This window comes from Trachypithecus francoisi, unplaced genomic scaffold (genome assembly GCF_009764315.1).
Source record: "Trachypithecus francoisi isolate TF-2019V2 unplaced genomic scaffold, Tfra_2.0 Lachesis_group12, whole genome shotgun sequence".
In the NCBI taxonomy this organism is placed as follows: Eukaryota; Metazoa; Chordata; class Mammalia; order Primates; family Cercopithecidae; genus Trachypithecus; species Trachypithecus francoisi.
In genome coordinates this window covers 12733162-12757742 of record NW_022681457.1, presented here as the reverse complement: position 1 = coordinate 12757742, position 24581 = coordinate 12733162, and the positions used below count along the sequence as shown (strand labels likewise).

The 24581-nt window shown below is 43.7% G+C and overlaps 1 protein-coding gene and 1 long non-coding RNA gene across 12 annotated transcripts in view; one reads left to right on the top strand and one right to left on the bottom strand.

Annotated features, from left to right (window-relative positions):
- The window catches only part of LOC117091818, a 27209-nt gene extending 6523 nt beyond the window's left edge, over positions 1-20686 (bottom strand). For 2 of the 7 annotated variants that reach the window (XR_004440539.1, XR_004440543.1), the window contains exons 1-2: positions 19848-20686; positions 16891-16931 (exon numbers count right to left, since the gene is read on the bottom strand). This is a non-coding gene — a long non-coding RNA (uncharacterized LOC117091818). Of the gene's footprint in view, positions 1-16890; positions 16932-17037; positions 17392-18702 lie in introns of those variants that run through there. The other 5 variants (XR_004440538.1, XR_004440544.1, XR_004440542.1 and 2 more) reach the window with 5 other exon arrangements.
- The window catches only part of ZNF772 (zinc finger protein 772), a 27457-nt gene extending 2876 nt beyond the window's left edge, over positions 1-24581 (top strand). For 4 of the 5 annotated variants that reach the window (XM_033224627.1, XM_033224629.1, XM_033224632.1 and 1 more), the window contains one exon: positions 304-2720. In XM_033224627.1, coding sequence (XP_033080518.1) covers positions 304-1451 — 1148 coding nt within the window. In that variant the 3' untranslated portion in view covers positions 1452-2720. Of the gene's footprint in view, positions 1-303; positions 2721-24548 lie in introns of those variants that run through there. The other variant, XM_033224628.1, reaches the window with a different exon arrangement.

Below are 24581 nucleotides of genomic sequence, written 5' to 3'. Positions count from 1 at the left end.
CTGCACCACTCTCACCTGTCCCCAGCAGCCAAGAAAATCTGATTGTGAATGACTTTGAGACCCGCCTCTTTTTTGTGCTGTACTCCACATCTTTGTCCTCTCCCAGTTGAGTCCTTCTCCATTCTATGACATTTAGATGCCAACTACTGTATAATACACATTTGCTGAACTTGAGTTTGGACCCTTGTCCTAACAACAGTCCTATGACTTTGGTCTTAGTTGTGTTAGAAGCATATTTGTAGTGAGGCTTCCCCTCTTCCACCTGTGTCAATTTGTACTTCACCAGCATTTCTCTGCTTTCAGGTTGTTGGCATGGAATGGAGGATGAAGAGATACCTTTTGAGCAGAGCTTTTCTATAGGAATGTCACAGATCAGGATTCCCAAGGGAGGTCCTTCTACTCAGAAGGCTTACCCCTGTGGGACATGTGGCCTGGTCTTAAAAGACATTTTGCACTTGGCTGAGCACCAGGAAACACACCCAGGGCAGAAACCGTACATGTGTGTGCTGTGTGGGAAACAGTTCTGGTTCAGTGCAAACCTTCACCAGCACCAGAAGCAGCACAGTGGAGAGGAACCCTTTAGAAGGGATAAGAGCAGGACCTTTCTTGTGAACAACTGCACTGTCCAATCATCAGAGATGTCTTTTGTGACAGGGGAGGCTTGTAAGGACTTCCTAGCCAGCTCAAGCATTTTCCAGCACCATGCCCCTCACAATGAGTGGAAGCCACACAGCAACACCAAGTGCGAGGAGGCCTCTCACTGTGGAAAAAGGCATTACAAATGCAGCGAATGTGGGAAAACCTTCAGCCGCAAAGACTCACTCATTCAACACCAGAGAGTCCACACTGGAGAAAGGCCTTATGAGTGTGGTGAATGTGGGAAAACCTTTAGCCGCAAACCCATACTTGCTCAGCACCAGAGAATCCACACTGGAGAAATGCCTTATGAGTGTGGCATATGTGGGAAAGTTTTTAATCATAGTTCTAACCTTATTGTACATCAAAGAGTACACACTGGAGCAAGGCCTTACAAGTGCAGTGAATGTGGGAAAGCCTACAGCCACAAATCTACACTTGTTCAGCATGAGAGTATCCATACTGGAGAAAGGCCGTATGAGTGCAGTGAATGTGGAAAATACTTTGGTCACAAATACAGACTCATTAAACATTGGAGTGTTCATACTGGAGCAAGGCCTTATGAGTGCATTGCATGTGGAAAATTCTTTAGCCAAAGCTCTGACCTTATTGCACATCAAAGAGTTCATAATGGTGAAAAGCCTTATGTGTGCAGTGAGTGTGGAAAAGCCTTTAGCCACAAACATGTACTTGTTCAGCATCATAGAATTCACACTGGAGAAAGGCCATATAAGTGCAGTGAATGTGGGAAGGCCTTCAGGCAGAGGGCTTCCCTCATCCGCCACTGGAAAATTCACAGTGGAGAAAGGCCTTAGGATGGGAGATAGATGATTCCATTTCCTTGTTCAACATAATAAATGACACCAGAGAGAAGCTCCAAGAGTAGCCTTTATGTGTAGCCAACAGCCAGAAGTAGAACTTGATACACTCAAACACTCACCCTGAGGAGGTTCTTCTGAGTACCAGCTATATGGGAAGCCTTCTGGAGGTATGCTGAATTTTCTAGACCCTTGCTGGAATGTTGTCAAGGCAGTGCCTCTGATAGAAGCCATCTGTCTTTGTGCTGGAAGAGTCCTGCATTGTGCAAAAGTAACCCCAATGTGCTTCAAAAGACCTCTACTTCTCCCTTTCCTGGAGGGAATCATCAGTAGCCTGAGGCCATGAAAGATTCTCACTTTTTTCTGCGCCACAACTGGTTTAAGCATGAGCATGACCCAGTTTTAGCCAGAAAGATGGGAGCTTTGTTCTGACCACTGGCAGGGGTTTCCCTTCATGGATATAGTTGATCTCACATGGCACTTGTGATGGATTTTTCCAGCCTCCAAGACACCTAAACTGAAATTGGCTGCCTCATATTCTGGTTTTGCAACAAATGCCTTAATTTTTAGACTATCTTAAATCTTGGGGATTCTGTTCGCTTTGTGGGTTGGGTTGAGAACATAATTGGGCTAAGCCAGTATGAAGGGATGAACAGCTTTTGTGAGAGCTCCAACTGTATCTCTGAGGTGATAGTAGAATGGCAAAGACTAGCTCTTATTCTAGTGTCAAGCTAAGTTACTTGACTGCTTAAGCTCTCCTAGGAAAGAATGCTAGTCTTTGCAGCCCTAATCTTTTGGTCTATATGTTAAGATTTTTTGTGTAACTGAGGTCACCCTAAGCAGTGGGCATTTGTTGTAATAATCTCTAGTGCGTCTGGGAGCAACATGAATTAGGTCCCCTGTTCCCAGAGGATACTTCATATTCCCAAGGCTTCTTGAGGAGAATTTGAACTCATGGGACATGTCAAGATCTCTGAAGTCTTTTTCAGTAAGCAGTTGATGCTGGCTGTCCTCCAGAAGGCCCAGGAGGGAATCATAGTTGGTGCAGAGACCCAGATTAATAAGGGAATGAGAAAACTGCAGCAAACTATAGGGAATATGACTCTTCTAAAGGTGCATCCACATGTGTTTCCATTACTTTGGCTCCATTATGAGGGTTTACAGAAATACTCCCATACCTGTGTCTCTTATGGCTAAGGTTACTGTCCAGAAGTCAGTGTGTCAGTGTAAACATTTTTGCAATAAACTGCATGTATTTATAGTGTACCATTTGATAAGTTTTGATACACGTTGGCACTTCTCAAACCAAAAGTTTCCTGATTCCTTTTATATTTTATCCCTTTCCTTTACCCATCCCCAGGCAACCACTGATCTTTTGTCACTGTAGATTGGTTTGTATTTCCTACATAGATACAGTAATTTAATATGTATTTTAATGTTTTTGGCTTCTTAAACTCTGAAATTATGGTTCATGGTGGTGTTCTCTGTTTCATAGTTCATTTCTTTTCATTTGTACTTTGCTAAGAGTATTCCATTGTAGAGAAGTAGTTCCAAAGCAAGTGATGCAGGAGAGAACTCACACAAGAACAAAGCCACAGTATCTGTCATTACCTTAAATTGAAAGTGATGAGCCATTATTTCTGCTATATTTCATAAGTAACCCTAGCTAATCCTGGTTAAAAGGGGAAGAGAACTACACAAAGGTGAAAATAGGGATTTGTAGGGCATTTTCTTGGACTCTGGTGACCATAATCCTAGTGGTTTCTTTTTCTGTTTTAGTTGTTTAATGTGAATTACATTGACTAATTTTTTTAAATGTTAAGCCAACCTTGCATTTCTGGAATAATTCCCATTTGGTCCTGATGTGTTAGTCATTGAGTATATTGTTGAATTTGATTTGCTATTTTGTTTTTGTAACAAGTTTTGCACCAATGTTCATGAGTGATACTTGTCTCTGATTTTCTTTCCTGCTTACTTGCTTGCTTTTTTTTTCTTTCTAATTTTATATCTTGCCCAGGTTTGGCTTTGGTATCAGCATAATGCCAGCTTTTTATAGAGTAAGTTGGGAAGTATTCCTGCTCTTCAACTCTCTGGAAGAGTTTGTGAATAATTGGTATTATTTCTTCCTTAAATGTTTGGTAGAATTCACCAAGGAAGCTGTCTGGGCCTCGAGTTTGTTTTGTAGGAAAGTTTCTAACTACAAGTTTGACTTCCGTGGTAGACAGAGGGCTGTACAAGTTATATATACATCCGTCTATCTATGTGTGTGTGTTGTCTCTCTGTCTCTCTGGGCCTGAAGTGTGTTTTGTAGGACAGCATCTAACTACAAGTTTGATTTCCATGGTAGATGGAGGGCTATACTAGTTATATATACATCTGTCTGTCCATGTCTCTCCATCCATCCATCTCTAGAGTGAGCTTTGATGGTTTGTGTCTTTCACGGAGTTTGTCTGTTTCATTTAAGTACTCAAATTTTTCAAAATATTATTTTCGTACTTGTAGAATTTGTATTGGTGCCACCTCTTCTATTCCTGATACTGGTAATGTATTTTTCTTTTAACCTTGATTGGTTTGGGTAGAGATTTATCAATTTTACAGTTTTATTGATCTTTAAAGTACTTGGTATTACTGAATTTTCTGTTTTCTGATATTTTGGGATTTTTTTTTTTTTTTTCCATTTTGACTTTTACTAATGCCTTCTGCTTTTATTGGATTTCATTTCTTTTGCTACTTTTTGACATGGAAGCTGAGGTCCTTTGTTTCAAACCTTTGGGGTTTTTTCCCCTAATATGGGGGGAAAATGTTCATGTTAAAAATCTATCTAAGAACTGCTTTAATTACCTCCCATCAAGCTTGATGTGGTTTCATTTTTTTTTTCTTTTTTTGGCGGGGGGGACAATGTCTCACTTTCTCACCCAGGTTGGATTGCAGTGGCGCAATCTCGGCTCACTGCAAGCTCCTCCTCCCAGGTTCATGCCATTCTCCTGCCTCAGCCTCCCAAGTAGCTGGGACTACAGGCGCCTACCACCATGCCTGACTAATTTTTTGTATTTTTAGTAGAGACGGGGTTTCACTGTGTTAGCCAGGGTGGTCTCGATCTCCTGACCTCGTGATCCACCTGCCTTGGCCTCCCAAAGTGCTGGGATTACAGGCTTGAACCATTGTGCCCGGCCAATGTGGTTTCATTTTAGTTGAGTTTAGGATGTTTTCCAGTTAAAAAAATTCTTCTTGACACGTGGCTCTTTTTAAATGTATGTTAATTTCTAAATATTTGGGGATTTTGCTTATCTTTCTGGTAATTTCTGCAATAATTCCACTGTGGTCAGAGTACATTAAGACTTGATTTACATTTATTGAGATTTGCTTTGTGGCCCAGAATATGGTCTATCTTGGTAGGAGTTACATGTTCACTTGAAATGTATACTGTATTCTCATTTGATGAAGGGGTTCTACAAGTATTGATCAGGTAAAAATGGTTGATAATGTAATTTACGTTTTTTATATCTTTATTGACATTCTGTGGCTTTGTTTTGGTTCTAGCAATTATTTTAAGAGGATTGTTGACATTTCTGAATATTAAATTGGATTTACTTCTCTGCAGTTCTGTCAGATTTTGCTTCACATATTTTGATATCTTTTAATAGGTGAATAAATATTTCCTATTTTATGTCCACTTGATGTGTTGACCACTTTATCATTGTGATTCTCTTAATCTCTGGTAATATTCTTTCCTCTAAAATCTCCCTTGTCTGATACTGTTAACATGGTTTAATTTTGATTGGACACTGAATTTTAGGTACTGATTTTTTTTTTAATTTCTATAGATATTCTTGATTTTTTTTTTTCTGTTACATGGTTAAGTTACTTGGAAACAATATGATCTTTTGGGGGGTCTTGATTCTAAGCATTTCTCGATGAGACTATTGCAGCATACATTTTAAGACAAATTCCTCTCCCATTACTGAGACACAACCTTCCTATATTCTCTACCTAATGCTTCATGAATTATGGGGTTTTTTACTCAAGCTGGTTGGAATGAGAACTATCATGTTTTCTGTATAAGCCTTGGGAATTGCTTCCCGTATAATCCTTTCATGTGCTTCCTTTTTTTTTTTTTTTTTGATACGGAGTCTCGCTTTGTCACCCATCCTGGAGTGCAGTGGCGCGATCTTGGCTCACTGCAAGCTCCGCCTCCTGGGTTTACGCCATTCTTCTGCCTCAGTCTCCCGAGTAGCTGGGACTACAGGTGCCCACCACCTCGCCCGGCTAGTTTTTCATATTTTTCAGTAGAGACAGGGTTTCACCGTGTTAGCCAGGATGGTTTCGATCTCCTGACCTCGTGATCCGCCCGTCTCGGCCTCCCAAAGTGCTGGGATTACAGGCTTAAGCCACCGCGCCCGACCTCATGTGGTTCTTTACCCATCCTCTGGTCTTTTTCTATATGCAAACACAGATTATACTCAGCTGAATACTTGGGGATGGCCCTCTATATCTCTGAAGTTTTTTCTCTCGTGTACTCTGCTCTATAGACTCCAGCTACCTTGGCAAACCCAGACTCTTAGCTATGTCTCCTTAACACAGGATGACTTTTGGGCTCTGTCTGAGCTCTCCATCTTTGTATTAGGGCCTCGGAATTAATTTTCACAGTAACCTTATTTAGTTTTTTCTTTTTTGAGAAAATCTATGAACCCATGTTTTTTTCTTTCTGATATAGTAGAAGGTCTGTCAATTTTAATAATTTATTCAAGGTGTCTCCTTTATTTCATCAGAAAGAAAAAACATAAATCACATATTACAGACATGAGCAATGAAACGTAGTATAATACTAGATAACCTTGAAACATATAATGGATAATGTGTGATTGTTTTCAACAGTCCTTTCTCAGTAAGTTGAAACTCGGAAAACAAAAATCCATTGAAAGATACCAACTGACCAGGCTCACTCAAGAGATCTGAAAAATCCTCTACTAAAGATATTTAATACATATATCTATATCTGTATATCTATATATATCTTAGAGAGAAAGAATAAGTCATATCCTAGAGAGAGTTGTTAGGATTTTTTTTTTCTTTTTATTGAGACGGAGTCTCGCTCTGTTGCCAGGCTGGAGGGCAGTGGCGCTATCTCAGCTCACTGCAAACTCCGCCTCCTGGGTTCAAGCAATTCTCCTGCCTCATCATCCCGAGTAGCCAGGATTACAGGTACACACCACCATACCCAGCTAATTTTTGTATTTTTAGTAGAGACAGGGTTTTACCATGTTGGCCAGGATGGTCTTGATCTCTTGACTTCATCATCTGCCTGCCTCGGCCCCCAAAGTGCTGGGATTACAAGCGTGAGCCACCGCACCCAGCATCGAGATTTGCTAGGATTTTTTTTTTTTTTTTTTTTTTTTTTTTTTTTTTTTGAGACGGAGTCTCGCTCTGTCACCCAGGCTGGAGTACAGTGGCCGGATCTCAGCTCACTGCAAGCTCCGCCTCCCGGGTTTACGCCATTCTCCTGCCTCAGCCTCCCGAGTAGCTGGGACTACAGGCGCCCGCCACCTCGCCCGGCTAGATTTTTGTAGATTTTTTTAGTAGAGATGGGGTTTCACCATGTTAGCCAGGATGGTCTCGATCTCCTGACCTCGTGATCCGCCCGTCTCGGCCTCCCAAAGTGCTGGGATTACAGGCTTGAGCCACCGCGCCCGGCCGAGATTTGCTAGGATTTTAAAGTTGGTTTAACAATAGAAAATCTATTAATCTATTATATTAAATACAAGCTGTGGTGTAATAATAAATATATCTGGATCTTTGTCCCAGGCTTAGTGCTACAAAAATCTTGTAATTCTTTGAGTGAGAGGAGTGTATTTTTTATACGAACGAAGTGATTCATTTTAGACTCCTAGAAAGGTTCAGAATGGGGGCTCTTCATCAGAAAGACCAACCATGTAATAAGAGGGTTGAAACTTTGAGCCAGATTGACCTTTGGGGAGAGGAAAGGAACTAGAGATTGAAGTCAGCCATGTGGTTGTGATTTAATCACTGCTACAAAATGAGATACCCTCTCCTCGTTCCTCCCCACCAACTTAGAACTCTTAATGCAGAGGCTTGGTGGAGTTTCCTGGTTGGTGAACATGATGTACCAGGAGGGTAATGTGCCTTGACATTGTGGGGAGAAGGTGTGGAAACTTCACATCTAACCAATAACTAGAACATTTTTTAAAAATTCTCAAATGACCATCCATAGGTGAATGAGTAATTGTATTAATTTTCTAGGGCTGCCATAACAAAATACCACAGACTGAGTGGCTCAAACAACAGAAATTAATTTTCTAACAATTCTAAAGTCCAAGATTAAGATGCTGGCAGTGTTGGATTTCTCTGAGGCCACTCTCCTTGGCTTGCACATGGCTGCCCTCTTTGTCTCTTCACAAGGCCATCACTCTATGCATCTGTACCCCTGGTGTCTGTGTGTCTTAATTTCTTATAAGGGCACTGGTTAGATTAGGGTCCAACCTAATGGGCTGATTTCAACTTAATTACCTCTTTAAAGTCCTACCTCCAAATACATCACATTTCGAGGTACTAGGGGATTAGGATTTCAGCGTATAAATTTTGGTTATACACAATAATGTCCATGGCAGCAATCGATTGTAGCATCTCTATGAAGTGGAACACTATCCAGCAATATAAAAGGATGTCTATACATAATATGGACGAATCTCAAAAGCCTTAAGCTCAGTGAGAGAAGCCAGATGCAGATGATTGCATGTAGTATCATTCAATTTATGTAAAAATCTAGAAAAAGAAAAATCAGAGTGGAGCAAGAAGGCCAAAGAGAAACCTTCATCAATTTTCTCCTAACAGGAACACCAGCTGAACAACTACTCATGCAAGAAAGCACATTCATAAGAACCAGAAAACTAGATGAGTTATCAGAGTACCTGATTTTAACATAATGTCAAGAATCAAGGCATTGAAGTGGGTAGGAAAGGTGGTCTTGCATTGCCTAAACCACTCCTTCCCCATCCCTTGGCAGACCAACATGCAAAGAAAAATCTGTGTGCTTATAGAAGAGAGCGTGAAGTGAGTGTGGGACTTTGCATTGGAACCCAGTGCTGCCCAGGCATGGAAGAACACAACACGGCACAATTCTACTTGTGCCCATGGAGAGAGCATTTAGACCAGCCTGGGGCCAGAAGCAAATCCTCAACCTCCGTGAAAGGAACCTGAGTCTCACCTGGCACCACCAACAGCTGACTGAAGTGGCCTGGGGCCCAGAATAAGTTTGAGTGGCAATTAGGTCACAAGGACTGCAGTCCTTGGGCAAGCCCTGGTGCTGCAGTGGTCTCTAAGGCTGTGGACTTTGGGTGCATGTGACCCAGTATGACACCAGCTGTAGCAGCCAAGGGAGTGTGCCATACCCCTCCCCCAACTCCAGGCAGTGTGGCTCAGAGAGAGACTCCTGCTTGAGGAAAGGAGAGGGAAAAGTACAGATGACTTTGTTTTTCAACTTCAGTACCAGCTCAGTCATAGGAAAATAAAGCGCCAAGTAGAATCCTGAAGCCACTGATCCCAGGCCTTTGCTCCTGGACAATGTTGCTAGACCAGACCCAGGCCAGAAGGGAATCTGCTGTCCTGGTTGGTTGGATGCAAGTTATGACTGGTTTTACCACCTGCTGACTAAAGTGACCTCAAGCCTTGAATAAACATCAGTGACAGGCAGTACTGACTGTGAACCTTGGGCAATCCCCAGTCCTGTGCTGGTCGTAGAGTCCATGGGTTTAGCTTAGCATTACTGTGATGCCAGCTGTGATGAACACAGGAGTCCCTGTCACCTCTCCCCCAATTACAGGCATCCTGATATATATAGAGAGACGTCTTATACTTGGGGGAATGAGAGAAAAGAGAGTGGGTTCTGGGAACCCAGAACATTCTCTTCTCTTTCCCACATGTATCTAGTCTGGGTATCTAGGAGTCTGCAAGATTTATTGCATACTTTGGATTATGGTAGCCTCTAGTGCTGAAATGGCTGCAGTGACTACAGCTTAGGCAACTCAGCACTCAGTACCCTTTGAATTCTTGGAAGGCCCTCTGAAGAAGAACGGGTACAAGCAAAGCTAGCCTGTGAAGACTAGAATAAATAAACTCTTCAGTGTTCAGTCATATACAAATATCCACAAGTATTAAGAACATTCAGGAAAATATGATCTCATCCAATGGACTAAATAAGCTGCCCAGTGACCAACCCTGGAGTGATAGAGATCTATCAGAATCTCTCTCTCTCTCTATATATATATATAATCAGGGAATATCTTTCAGACAGGGAATTCAAAATATCTGTCTTGAAGAAGCTCAAAGAATGTCAAGAAAACATGAAGAATTCAGAATTTTAGCAGAGAAATTTAACAAATTGAAATAATTACCAAAAAAAAAAAAAAAACAAATCCTAGAGCTGAAAAAGACAATGGATGAACTGAAAAATACTTCGGAATATAACAACAGCATAATTGATTAAGCAGAAGAATTTGTAAAGCGAATAGGTAAAAAATATCAAATAAAGCTGAAAGCATATAGGGCTCTTCTAACGTTAAATGCAATTTTCTTGATTTTTCCTGGTTTAATCTGTTATGCGAGGGAAGAGGTCATAATTTTCAGAATGTAATTTCCAGAAGTGACTGTTTTATTACATTTTGAATAGACACAAGACATATCATATGATTGCATGTGTATATAGCATAGCCATAAAATAAAAAGTTTAAAAAATAAAAAATAAAAAAAAAAAAAGAATTTGTTAGTGGCCGGGCGCAGTGGCTCACGCCTGTAACCCCAGCACTTTGGGAGGCCAAGACGGGCGGATCATGAGGTCAGGAGATCGAGACCATCCTGGCTAACACGGTGAAACCCCGTCTCTACTAAAAATACAAAAAAACTAGTCGAGTGTAGTGGCGGTCACCTGTAGTCCCAGCTACTCGGGAGGCTGAGGCAGGAGAATGGCGTGAACCTGGGAGGTGGAGCTTGCAGTGAGCTGAGATCGTGCCACTGCACTCCAGCCTGGGCAACTGAGCAAGACTCCATCTCAAAAAAAGAAGAAGGAGAAGAAAAAAAAAAGAATTTGTTAGCTTAAATCCAGGCTATTGAAAATACAGAGGAGAAAAAAGAAAAAGAACTGTGCTTAAAAGATACAGAAAATAGCCACAAAACGGCAAGTCTAAGAGTGATTAAAAAGGGTGTAGAGAAAGATGTAGGGATAGACAATTTATTCAAAGAAATAATTATAGAGTACTTTCCAAATGTATGTATATACACAGACACACACACACACACACATATACATAGATATACACACATATGCATATATATATATATATATATATATGAATATCCAGGTATAAGAAAGTCAAAGAATGCCAACCAGATTCAACACAAGACATACAACAATCAAACTCTCAAAGGTCAAAGACGTAAAAGAGGAAAGGTAGCAAGAGAAAAGAAACAAATAACATATAAAGGAACTCCAGTACATCTGGCAGCAGTCTTCTCAGCAGAAATCTTGTAGGCCAGAAGAAAGTGAGAAGACATATTTAAAGTGCTGAAGGAAACCATTTTCAACCAAGAATATTCTAGTCATCAAATATATTCTTCAACCATGAAGGAGAAATAAAAGCTTTCCCAGCAAACAAAAGCTGGGGGAATCCATCAATACCAGGTCTGTCTTACAAGAAATAGTAAAGAGAGTTCATCAATCTGAAAGAAAAGAATGCTAATGTGCAACAAGAAATCATCTGAAGGAATAAAACTTACTGGCAAAAGTAAATACACAGACAAATTGAGCATATTCTAATACTGTAGTTCTGGTGTGTGAACCCCTCGTATCTTTAGTATGAGCACTAAAAAAATAAATGAATGAGGGCCGGGCGCGGTGGCTCACACCTGTAATCCCAGGACTTTGGGAGGCCGAGGCAGGCAGATCACAAGGTCAGGAGATTGAGACCATCCTGGCTAACACGGTGAAACCCCGTCTCTACTAAAAATACAAAAAATTAGCTGGGCGTAGTGGCGGCGCCTGTAGTCCCAGCTACTCGGGAGGCTGAGGCAGGAGAATGGCGTGAACCTGGGAGGCGGAGCTTGCAGTGAGCCGAAATGGTGCCACTGTACTCCAGCCTGGGCAACAGAGCGAGACTCCGTCTGAAAAATAATAATAATAATAATAATAATTTATAATTATAATAATAATTCTGTCACCCAGGCTGGAGTGCAGTGGCCGGATCTCAGCTCACTGCAAGCTCCGCCCCCCGGGTTTACGCCATTCTCCTGCCTCCGCCTCCCGAGTAGCTGGGACTACAGGCGCCCGCCACCTCGCCTGGCTACTTTTTTTTGTATTTTTTTTTTAGTAGAGACGGGGTTTCACCGTATTAGCCAGGATGGTCTCGATCTCCTGACCTCGTGATCCGCCCGTCTCGGCCTCCCAAAGTGCTGGGATTACAGGCTTGAGCCACCGCGCCCGGCCAATAATTATTATTATTAATGGGAAGCACCATTTCCACTTGTGGGTATATGTCCAAGGATAATTTAAAGCAGGGCCTCAGGAGGTATTTGTATATTCATGCTCATAGCAGCATTAACAAGAGCAGAAGAGTGGAAGCAACCCAAATGTGCGCTGATGAAAGAACACAGGAAAAGAGGCATATACATATTCCAGTCATGTGCCACACATGTCTACCGTGGGCCACGTGTATAACAGTAATCCCATATTATAACAGAGCTAAACAACTCCTATCACCTAGTGACACCATAGCCACTGTAACTCAATCCCATTACTCAAGTGTGTGTGGTGACACTGGTGTAAACAAACCTACTGGGTTGCCACTCATAAAAAGAGCACAGGCCGGGTGCAGTGACTCACACCTGTAATCCCAGCACTTTGGGAGGCAAAGGTGGGCGGATCATGAGGTCAGGAGTTCGAGACCAGCCTGGCCAACATAGTGCAACCCCATCTCTACTAAAAATACAAAAAATTAGCCAGGCATGGTGGTGGGCGCTTGTAATCCTAGCTACATGGGAGGCTGAGGAAGGAGAATCGCTTGAACCCGGGAGGCAGAGGTTGCAGTGAGCCAAGATCACACCACTGCACACCAGCCCAGGCAACAGTGCAAGACTCTGCCTCAAAAAATAAATAAATAAATAAAGCCAGGCGCGGTGGCTCATGCCTTTCATCCCAGCACTTTGGGAGGCCGAAGGCGGCGGATCATGAGATCAGGAGTTCGAGATCAGCCTGGGCAACATAGTGAAACCCCGTCTCTACTAAAAATACAAAAAATTAGCCGAGCATGGTGGCAGGTACCTGTAATCCTAGTTACTTGGGAGGCTGAAGCAGGAGAATCACTGAACCTGGGAGGCAGAGGTTGCAGTGAGCTGAGATTGTGCCATTGCCCTCCAACCTGGCGGCAGTGCGAGACTCAGCCTCAAAAAAAAAAAAAAAAAAAAGCGTGAGGCAAGGCTTCAGAAAATATTCCAGAATACATTGTTATCATAGGAGATAACAATTCCTTGTTATTGAACCTGAAAACCTTCTAGTGGGACAAGATGTGGAGGCAAAAGACAGTGATATTAATGATCCTCACCCTGTGTAGGCCTTGACTAATGTGTATCTTCGTTTAAAAAAAAAATAAAAAGAAGTTAAAAAAATTAAATAGAAAAAGTTTATAGAATATAAAGGAGTATTTCTATACAGGCTGTATAATGCATTTGTGTTTTAAGTTATTAAAAAAGAGTCAAAAAGTTTTTAAAAATTTTTAAAGTTTATGAAGTAAAAAAGTTACAGTAGACTAAGGTTAATTACTAAAGAAAAAATTAATTTAGAGTAGCCTAAGTGTACAATGTTTATAATGTCTATGATAGGGTGCGGTAATGTTCTGGAGGTTCACATTCACTCACAACTCAGTCCCTGATGCAACCACAGGGATCTTGCAAGCTTCGTTCACGTTAGTGCCCTATAAAGGTTTTACCACTTTTCATACGTTTTTACAGTTCCTTTTGTAAACTCAGATATGTTTAGATACACATTTACTTATCACTGTGTTTCAATTACCTACAATATTCAATACTGTAACACACTGTTAAGGTTTACATCTGAGGAGCAATGGACCATATCATATAGCCTAGGTGTGTAATAGGCTGTACCCTTTAGGTTGGTATAAGTACACTTTGTTCACACAGTGACAAAATCACCTTAAGATGATTACTCAGAACACAGTCCTCGTGTTAGGTGATACATGACTACAATGCAATTTTATTTGGCCCTTTAAAAAGATGAAATTATGGCTGGGCGCAGTGGCTCACGTCTATAATCCCAGTACTTTGTGAGGCCGAGGCGGGTGGATCACGAGGTCAGGAGATCGAGACCCATCCTGGCTAACACGGTGAAACCCCGTCTCTACTAAAAAATACAAAACATTAGCCGGGCATAGTGGCGGGCGCCTGTAGTCCCAGCTACTCGGGAGGCTGAGGCAGGAGAATGGCATGAACCCGGGAGGTGGAGGTTGCAGCGAGCCGAGATCGCACCACTGCACCCCAGCCTAGGTGACAGAGCACGACTCCATCTCAAAAAAAAAAAAAAGCAAAAGACAAAAAAGATGAAAATTATAAGCTATGTTACAACATGGATAAACCTTGAAGACATTAAGGGAAATAAGCCTCACTCTTTTCCAAAAAGTAAAATCCAGTGGGCCAATCACTGATACACTTTCCTCTCCAGAATCTTCAGTGCTTCCCCAGTACCCACACATATCTGTCCCCTGCTTAGCCTCCACCCATTTCCCAAGGAGGAAGAGACTCCACATCCTGGCATCTGCACTTCTCTCACCCTCACTGCTACTGATTGCTGAGTCCAGCACAGCTCAGAGATGGGTGGGGAGAAAGCAAAAGCATCATTAAAGCCTAGCCCAGGACGCCTATCTTCTTCTTCTTCTTTTTTTTTTTTGAGAGGGAGTCTCGCTGTGTCGCCCAGGCTGGAGTGCAGTGGCTCACTGCAACCTCCCAGGTTCAAGCAATTCTCCTGCCTCAGCCTCCTGAGTAGCTGGGATTACAGGCATCTGCCACCACTCCTGGCTAATTTTTGTATTTTCAGTAGAGATGGGGTTTCGCCATGTTGGGCAGGCTGGTCACAAACTCCTGACCTCGTGATCCACCCGCCTTGGTCTCCCAAAGTACTGGGATTACAGACGTGAGCCACTGCGCCTGGCCAGCCCTACCTTCTTTTATCACCCCGTTTCCTTGGGGTCTCCAGATCTTGCCTTCCAGACACCCAAACTTAGACTCACTCTTCTCCCTTATGTGCCCATTGCCAGGGCTGGAGCCATGCATTCACGCTCCTCCTCACCTTCACATCTCGCTTTGGACAGGACATCTCTCATGTATCTAACTCCTCCACTCTTGCAATACTAACAGCAGCCCTGGCCCAACCAGGAGCATTTCCATGGCCTCTCAAGATGCCACTCTGTACATGGAGTCCTGCAGTGCACCAGAACCTGTTTGCCTCTGGGCTGCCCAGAATGTAATGTTCCCTAGTGCCTGGGGCAGCACCAAGCCCTGTTCTGAAGGTCTCCCTTCCCAGTCCCGTTTCCTGGTTTAACCTCAGCCCCCCAAACCCAAGTGACAACCTCACAGTTCTTGCATACCTCCTCTGAGTTCCAGATCTTGGCTGTCTCCCTCTTTTGCACTGTACATGCTGTCCCATAAGCAGTCACAACCTTCTCTATCCCCGTAATCCTAATCCAAAGCCCAGATACACTGACCTCCCCAGTGATATCCCCACCCCAGGCCTAGCAATGCTCCTTGCTGATCGCATCTTCCCCTAAAGTAGTCTCACAATTTGCATGAAACTACCCAGGTCCAAGCAAGACTCGCCACAAAACCCTGGTGAGTTTGTGGAGATGCCTCGCCATCCACCTCATGACTCTCCCCTCAAAAGCCCTTCCTTATACTCCACAGGCCGACCCCAACATAACACACAAACATACACACATACCTTCAGTCGATCCACTCTCATCTGTCTTTGTGACACCCACCAACACCATCCAGGTGCCCAATGGAGACACCCAGTCCTCAGTCTGTTCCTTCTCCTTCCTTCCCACTAACACCATTGCTTCCTAAGTCTGACCTAGTTTCACAACAGTTCAGCTATCATGTAGTGGATGTCTCCATCCTGAACACCTCCACTGAACTCCATTCCTGTGTGTACAACTGCCAGCCTGGCACCTCCACTCAAAGTCTCTGAAACATTTTTTGTGTATATTTGTTTTTGTTTTGGCTTCGATTTTTGTTTTTGTTTTGGCTTGGTTTTTTGAAGACAGGGTCTTACTCTGTTGCTCAGGCTGGAGTGCAGGGCACAATCATGGCTCATTGCAGCCTTTACTTCCCAGGCTCAGGCGACCCTCCTGCCTCAGCATGCCGATTAGCTGAGACCACAGACAGACGCCACCACACCCAGCTATTTATTACTATTTGTAGAGACAGGGTCTCCCTATGTTGCCCAGGCTGACCTCAAGCGATCTTCCACCTCTGCCTCCCAAAGTGCTGGGATTACAGGTGTGATCCACCATGCCTGGCCACTGGAACATTTTTTACTTGGCCAAAACTTGGTTCCTCATATGCTCTACTACATAAACACTCCTCCTACTACAGAACTTACTACATTTTAGTTGCTGGAACATCCATCCTTCCAAACAAGGCCAAAACTGTGGGGCCATTCCTGACCCCCTTTTCTATCTCAGCTCCCAAGCTTCCTTGCTCTCAACATTATAAAATACAGGCAGCTCTAGATCAAACACATACAGAAGCCCCCCACTCCTCCCACTTCCACCACCGCCACTCTCGTTAAGTCACCAACAACCTCCACCTGGACTGTTGCTGGACTGATCACCCAGGTATCTGTGGCTCCGTCCTCACCCCCACATGGTCTTCCATTCTCCAGGAAGAGGAAGCCGCTGAAATCTGGGTCAGGTCACCTCTTCTTCCCTGCTGCTCAAACTTTCCCCAGTTACCATCACCCTCAGATGAAAAGCCCAGAACCTTAGACTGCCATTCCATGCTGATCCCTGCATGCCCCAACCTCCTACCCTGCTGCCATACTCTATCACGACCAGATGGAACATGAATTTTCAGTTCACTAAACATCCCGGCTAAGTCTCACCAGTAAGCATTTGAACTTTCTATATCCTGTGCCTGAATGCCCTGCCACGTCTTAGACCATTAGTTGTCGGAACCAGACCACTCTATAACCAGGGGCTGAGTTCTGACCCCTGGTTGTGGTGGAACCACAGTGTTCAGACCCAAGGAAGGGAAAAACATGAAGTTTCAGGACACCACCTTTCCCTATATCAGCATGCCTAAAATATCAGAGAGATAAGTGGTGGGGGGCTGGGGGAGAGAGCCTGAGAAACCATTGACTTACCTGTGCAGGGTCCTTATGCATTGCTGCCACTGCCATGGACCCTGTGGGAAGATGTGACAGACTTGTACAGTTACTACTTGAGAGCATCATTACCAGACTGAATGAAGGGGGACGAATGTAGAAATGAAAACTTAAGACAAAAGAAACTGTTTTAAAGAAGGTGAACCGAGGAAGAAGAGAGCTCCCTGCTCCTAGTGAACAAAGGCAGCCCCTGAGCTTCCACAGCCCTCCGCATTTATTGGGTAGAATAAAAAGGAGGAGGAGGTAACGACTAGTCAGCCGTTTAACTGATCACAAGTTCACATTGTTAACAGGCTTCAATTATGCCTAATCACAAGAAACACTTGTGTCTGGGTCGTGACTACCTTCAGCATTCCTTCTGTGGGGGCAGACACAGTTTGTCAGTTTGCCAACATCCTGCTTTCAAGAGAAACAGTTTGCTGTTTACTCATACAGCCTCCAGTGGTTTACTCAGTTGATCACAACCCTCACTCTTTTGGCCTGTAACAGGAAGAGGCAAAAGCCATGAGTATCAGGACGGTATTGCAGCATCCTACAGGCTGAGCTGTACAACCATCTCTGCCCTGTACTGGAGCAAAGTAATCTGAAGTTACAGCAAGTCCTAAGTTCAGTGCTGCCTCTTAGCAGCTCTGTGTCTTTGGACAAGGACTGAACCTCTCTAAGCCTCAGTGCCCTTATGCGTAAAATGGAGATTAAAAGGGTTTCCACTTCGTAGGGCTCATATTGACAAGAAGCATAAGTAGTACACACTATGTATAAGCATTACTTTCTATAGGATTAACGGTTTTGTACATGTTTTCAGCACAAAGTAGAAGGGTTTCGAAAATTTGAGTATTTTTCCCACTTTTTTTTTTCTTTCTTTTTTTTTGAGACAGGGCCTTGCCCTGTTGCCCAGGCTACAGTGCAATGACATAATCTCGGCTCACTGGAACCTCCACCTCCCAGGTTCAAACGATTCTCCTGCCTCAGCCTCCTGAGCAGCTGGGATTACAGGCTCCCGCCACCACGCCCAGGTAGTGTTTGTATTTTTAGTAGAAACGGGGTTTCATCATGTTGGCCAGGCTGGTCTCGAACTCCTGACCTCGTGATCTGCCCGCCTTCGTTTCCCAAAGTGCTAGGATTACAGCTGTGAGCCACTGCGCCCAGCCCCCACTTCTTAATGTTTTAAGGAAATGTGATATATAAAAAGATTTGTAACTATAAGATTTGTAACTTTATAATTACAAAACTATAAAGATTTGTAACTCTATAAGCAGAGTTACAGGTAAATTAACATTCTAACAATAAATATTTTACTACATTTAAATTATTGATTACATCTATTTCCAGTTGCCTATGTGTACATATTTAGAAGGATATTGGCTGAGAAACAAACAAAAATAGCCTAGAGCTGTCTGACCTACACAAAATGTATCAGGCTCAGAGAGGCAAGAATATGAGATGTCAGTCACATCCCTGAACCGATGCCTGAGAACAACTGTTTAAAGACATTTTGTTCCTGACTAGCTGTCTCACCTATTATCTTCATGTTTCTGTAATCTACAATATAAAGAACAATGTATAGCCAATAAAAACTTACGTTACTTTAACATAAGTTATTGGTAAACAACTCAGAAACTGCTTCTTTTTCCCTTAAAAAAAAATTGTCACTGCTGCTAATTGAAGTGTATATTCAGGACAACTTGAATCTAGGGTCTCAGATGGCTATTATCAACATGTGAACTCTCTTTAGATTCTGACTTGCTTGGTTATTTAAGATTGATACAGTTCATTAGTGTTTAAGTCAATTACCTGTTTTTACATCCCTAAGTTAATGAGTTGCAGGATGGGGCTGAGCAGTCAATCAGTTACTGGTTCCTTCAGCAAACAGGTCTGCCTGTCATATAATTCAGTAAAGGGAGCTTGCTGGAGGCCCTTAACTGTGGTGGAGGATGTGAGAAAGCCCTGCCCAGTTTTGGACCCACTTGCTCCATGGCCTTATCTTGTTCCCCAAAGAGTGGCCCTCAGGGCTAGCTGAGTTAGAAGGGTGGAGTGACTACAGTATCTCATGCCTCAGTCTCTGTAGTCCAGGGCAACTCCTTATCCATCCAGGCCTCTTTTTCAACAGAAACAGACCAAACTCTTAGCCCGTATCTGCTCCCTTCTGCAGGGAGTATCAGAGATGCCCTCCCTACCGTGGTCTTTCCTCCAAATCTGAGCCCTCCTCTCCCTCAGCCCATACGAAAAAACAATGTTAGGATTCTTCCTTCTCAATCTGATCCACAGGCCAACTTCTGAAGTGCACAACTTCTAACTCATTTAAAGCTCCAGGCCAGCTACCTTCCCTGACCTTTAGAAATTACGTCCACCTACCCATGTGATGTCACCCAAAATCCAACCCAGGATCTTCTGTCTGAAACCTGCTCCTTAAGCTGATATCTTTAATTCCATTCTTTCAGATTTTTCAGGCCAAAACAAAACCTACGGAAGACACCCTTCACTACCGACTTTCCTTCACAGCTGTTTGATGCAGCAGGAAATCCTCTGAGATCCATCCAGAATCTCATCACATCTCCCCTCTACTGCAACTCCTCTGGCCCAGCCCTACCATAACTCAAGGGGGTCTCCTCGGCGGTCCCTCTGCCCCCGTTCAACATCCTGTTTTCCCCAACTTTAAACTTTCTAACTCTGGGCGTCACCCTCCCATTCATCCTCCCTGAACAGCCCTCTATGGCTTTCTGCAGCTCCACCGCCCTTCCAGGGGAGACTCCACCTCAACCTCTGCTCCTTGGAGACGAAGACGCTCGGGCTCCCCAGTGCCTCCCCTTCTGCAGTGCCTCCAAGCCCCAGAGACGTGTCGGTCTCCCACGGGAGCTCCCCCGCCTCATCGCACCGCAGTCCCAGTCCCGGGCACCCCACACAAGAACGCCCCTCTCTTAGAGACACAAGGGCCTAACCTGCAGGGCCTCTCCTTGGGACTTCAGCACTGGGAGGAGAGGTTGGGCGAGACGGCCTGGGACGCTGCACGCACCTAGGTCAGGTTCATGGGCGCAGCCTCCTCCAGTCCAGCCAGGGAAGAGCGGGGCGGGAACGGCGGTCACCTGGACGCTGACGGAGGCAGGGGTGCCTGCAGCCGACTCAGCCGATGCGCACTTTAGCCTCTGTGTAGAAGGAACACCGTTTCTCGCGTTTTTCTGCTCTGTCACCTCAGTCCCGACCCAGAGCTCTGGGACCCCCTAAATCAGTAAACGGACCTCTAGACAGCCATGCTAAGGTAACCATGAGGGCGCCGCCGGAAGCCCCGCCCACACAACTGAGACCTTATTAGTCCTTTCTCTGCTAAACCAATGGCTACACTCGCTGCCGTTCCCCCGCAGTGTCTTCTGGGTAGTGTAGTTCCCACGCTGCTGCCTGTGTCGCCCGCAGTGTCTTCTGGGTAATGTAAGTCCCAGGCAGCTGCCTGTCCCGCCTCATAATGTAGAGCGCCCTGACCTTAGGGAAAAAAGCTGGAGGGTTTTTGGAGGAGCGTTGAGAAATGCAGTTCCGGGGCTCTTAAAGACGTGGAGGGGCTTTGCTGACTCTTAAACTGCAAGTAAAACAGATTTTACCAGAGGGCAGTCTAGGATAAGTCTGAGAAATATTTCAGAGACCTGTCGTTTCAGATTGTATTAAGGAAGGAGACCACTACTACTCCTGCTGCCCTCCTCCCCCCACCTTGCCTAGTTCACAAGACAGGAGGAAAGAGAAAAAGAAACAAAAGTAAGATAAATAGCCAGACAACCTTGGCACCACCAGTCGGCCCTAGGAGTTAAACAAATAATAATAACATCAACCCCTGGCCTAAACTACTTGTGTTATCTGTAAATTTCAGACACTGTATGAAAAAAAGCATTGTAAAACTTTATGTTAACTGATGTATGTAGGCCCCAGTCACGTTTCCCACACTTGCTCAGTTTATCATGACCCTTTCACGTGGACCCCTTAAAGTTGTAAGCCTTTAAAAAGGCCAAGTATTTCTTTTTCAGGGAGCTGGGCTCTTAAGACACGAGTCTGCCGACGCTCCCAGCCGAATAAAAAACCTCTTCCTTGTTTAATCCGGTGTCTGGGGAGTTTTGTCTGCAGCTCCTCCTGCTACAGTATGAAGCACAGCAAGTTCCCAAAGGAAGAACATCAGAAGGGACATGGCTGACCATAACGAACTGATCCTTCACTCATAGCGGTCAGCTCTTTTGTGCTTGTCAAGTACACACATACTGAAGCTCTGGAGACTGTTTTTTGATCGTTAGTGTGTTCTGTTGGGACAAGAAAGAAAAGACCCACACAGGATGTGATGGGGAGTTGAAGGAGGAATATCTTTCTGTCGACGAAAAGGGTGGAACTTTGTTAAACAGTTGAAGAGATTTATTCTGAGACAAATATGAGTGACTAATGGCCCATGACACAGCTCCAAGAGATCCTGAGAACATGTGCCCAAGATGGCCCATCTACAACTTGGTTTTAACAATTTAGGAAGACATAAGACATCAGTCAATACATGTAAAACGTACATTGGATCCCTCTGGAAAGGCGGGGCAACTGGGAGGGGTGGGGCTTCCAGGTCAGGTGGGTTCAGAGATTATCCGATTGGCAATTGGTTGAAAGAGCTTTTATCTAAAGACCTGGAATCAGTAGAAATAGTTGTAATAGTTGTCTGGGTTAAGATAAGGGGTTGTGGGCCGAGCGCGGTGGCTCACGCCTGTAATCCCAGCACTTTGGGAGGCCGAGGCGGGTGGATCACTTGAGGTTGGGAATTCAAGATCAGCCTGACCAACATGGAGAAACCCCGTCTCTACTAAAAATACAAAATTAGCTGGGTGTGATGGCACATGCCTATAATCTCAGCTACCAGGGAGGCTGAGGCAGGAGAACTGCTTGAATCTGGGAGGCGGAGGTTGCAGTGAGCCAAGATCGTGCCATTGCACTCCAGCCTGGGCAAAAAGAGTGAAACTCCGTCTCAAAAAAAAAAGATGAGATGATGTTAACCACGCAGCCCACAATGGCAAACCATTAACATCAATTTGCGAGGATGAAATTCATCTTGTTCACGACCTAGTTGAAGACTGATGATTAACAGCACAAACAATAACTGACACCACAGACATCTGTATTGGTTCAACTTACACAATTCTGACTGAAAAATTAAAGTTGTGCAAACTTTCCACTCAATGGGTGCCAAAGCCACTGAATCCTGATCAGCTGCAGACAAAAGCAGAACCTTCAATGTAAATGTTAAGCAAGTAGGATCAAGATGAAGCGTTTCTTTGAAGAACTGTACAGATGAAACATGACTTTATTATTATTTGACATGGAGTTTCACTCTTGTTGCCCAGGCTGGAGTGCAATGGCGTGATCTTGGCTCACTGGCACCTCCGCTCCTGGGTTCAAGCAATTCTCCTGCCTCAGCCTCCCCAGTAGCTGGGATTACAGGCATGCACCACCACGCCCGGTTCATTTTTGTATTTTTTAGTAGAGAAGGGGGTTCCTCCATGTTGGTCAGGCTGGCCTCAAACTCCTGAGCTCAGCTGATCTGCCCAACTCGGCCTCCCAAAGTGCTGGGATTACAGACGTGAGCCACTGCGCCCACTATGAGATTGTTTTGAGAAAGTTAGCTAAAGATTTAGCAGAAAACCCCTGGGAAAGCTTCACCAGGAGTCCTTCACTAGAATGCTCCTGCTCATTCCTCTCATCAAATAACTGCAACTTTATGAAAATTCTGATGTAAAATCCTAAGGCATCCACCTTACAGTCCTGATTTGGCTCCTTCTGACTTCTTGTTTCCTACTAAAATCTTTAAAGGGCACCCATTTTTCTTTAGTTAATATTTTAAAAGATTTGCATACACAAGGTTAAATTCCCAGGAACCTCACTTCTTTAGGGATGGACTAAATGCCTGGTATTATCACTTATAAAATTGTCTTGAACTTGATGGAGCTTCTGTTGAGAAATAAAACTTATGTTTTCTTTTTGTTATCTTTTACTTTCATCTTTCCACAAACTTTCTGAAGTCCCCACATATACTAAAAAACTCCTACATTTCAACAAAACCAAATAACCCTAGAGAAGTAAAACAAAAACAAAAACAAAAAAAACAAAAAAAAATTCAACCCAGTAGTAAAGCTACTACTAAAAAAAATTAATAAAGTTAAAATTAATAAAGTTAAAAATGATGCAACTGCTATAAAAAAGAGTTCTCAAAAAATTAAAATAGAATTAACATAGGATGGGAACACTGTGAAGAAGAAATTTTAAAAATTAAAAATGTTTTTAAGATGAACATAGGGGGCCAGGTGAGTGGATCATGAGGTCAAGACTGAGACCATCCTGGTCAACATGGTGAAACCCCGTCTCTACTAAAAATACAAAAATTATCTGGGTGTGGTGGTGCGTGCTTGTAGTCCCAGCTACTTGGGAGGCTGAGGTAGGAGGACTGCTTGAACCCAGGAGGCAGAGGTTGCAGTGAGCTGAGATCACGCCACTGTACTCCAGCCTGGTGACAGAGTGAGACTCAGTCTCAAAACAAACAAACAAACAAACAAAAACAAAAGAAGCACCAATCCTACTTCTGGGTAAATCCTCAAAAGGAATTTAAAGCACAGCCTCAAAGAAACATTTGTACACTCATGCTCATCTGCTATTAACAACAGCTGAGTGGAAACAACCCAAATGTCCACTAATGAAAGGAAAAGTGGCACATACATATATAATCATGCACCGCACTTTTCAGTTAACAATGGCCACATGCATGACAGTGGTCCCACAAAATTACAATGAAGCTGAAAAATGCTTATTGCCTAATGACATGACAGCAGTGGTAAGGCAATATATTAATCACATGTTCATGGTGATTCTGGTACAAACAAACCTATTGTGCTGCCAGTCATATAGAAGTATAACGTATGCGGCCGGGCACGGTGGCTCAAGCCTGTAATGCCAGCACTTTGGGAGGCCGAGACGGGCGGATCACGAGGTCAGGAGATCGAGACCATCCTGGCTAATACGGTGAAACCCTGTCTCTACTTAAAAAATACCAAAAACTAGCCGGCGACGAGGCGGGCGCCTGTAGTCCCAGCTACTCGGGAGGCTGAGGCAGGAGAATGGCGTAAACCCGGGAGGCGGAGCTTGCAGTGAGCTGAGATCTGGCCACTGCACTCCAGCCTGGGTGGCAGAGCAAGACTCCGTCTCAAAAAAAAAAAAAAAAAAAAAAAAAGAAGTATAACGTATGCAATAAAGTACAGTATATAATAAATGAGTTACTAGCTTATGTTCTTAGTATACTACACTTTTTATCATTAGGTATTCTCCAACTGTAGAGTATATATGGAGTTGTGTGTATGTATATAAATATACAGGTGTATATACACACAAACACAAACAGTAACAGGGCCTCCTTCAGGAGGTATTCCAGAAAAAGGTATTGTTATTTTAGATGACAGCTCCATGTGTGTCACTGCCCTGGAAGACTTTCTGGAAGAGGATCTGAAGGTGGAAGACAATGACATTATCCTGATCCTGTGCTGGCCTAGACGAATATGTGTATCTTAGTTTTCAACAAAAAAAGTTTAAGAAGTTAGGATATAAAAAAATGTTGTACAGTTGTACAATGTTTTAAGCAAAACATTGGCCGGGCGCGGTGGCTCAAGCCTGTAATCCCA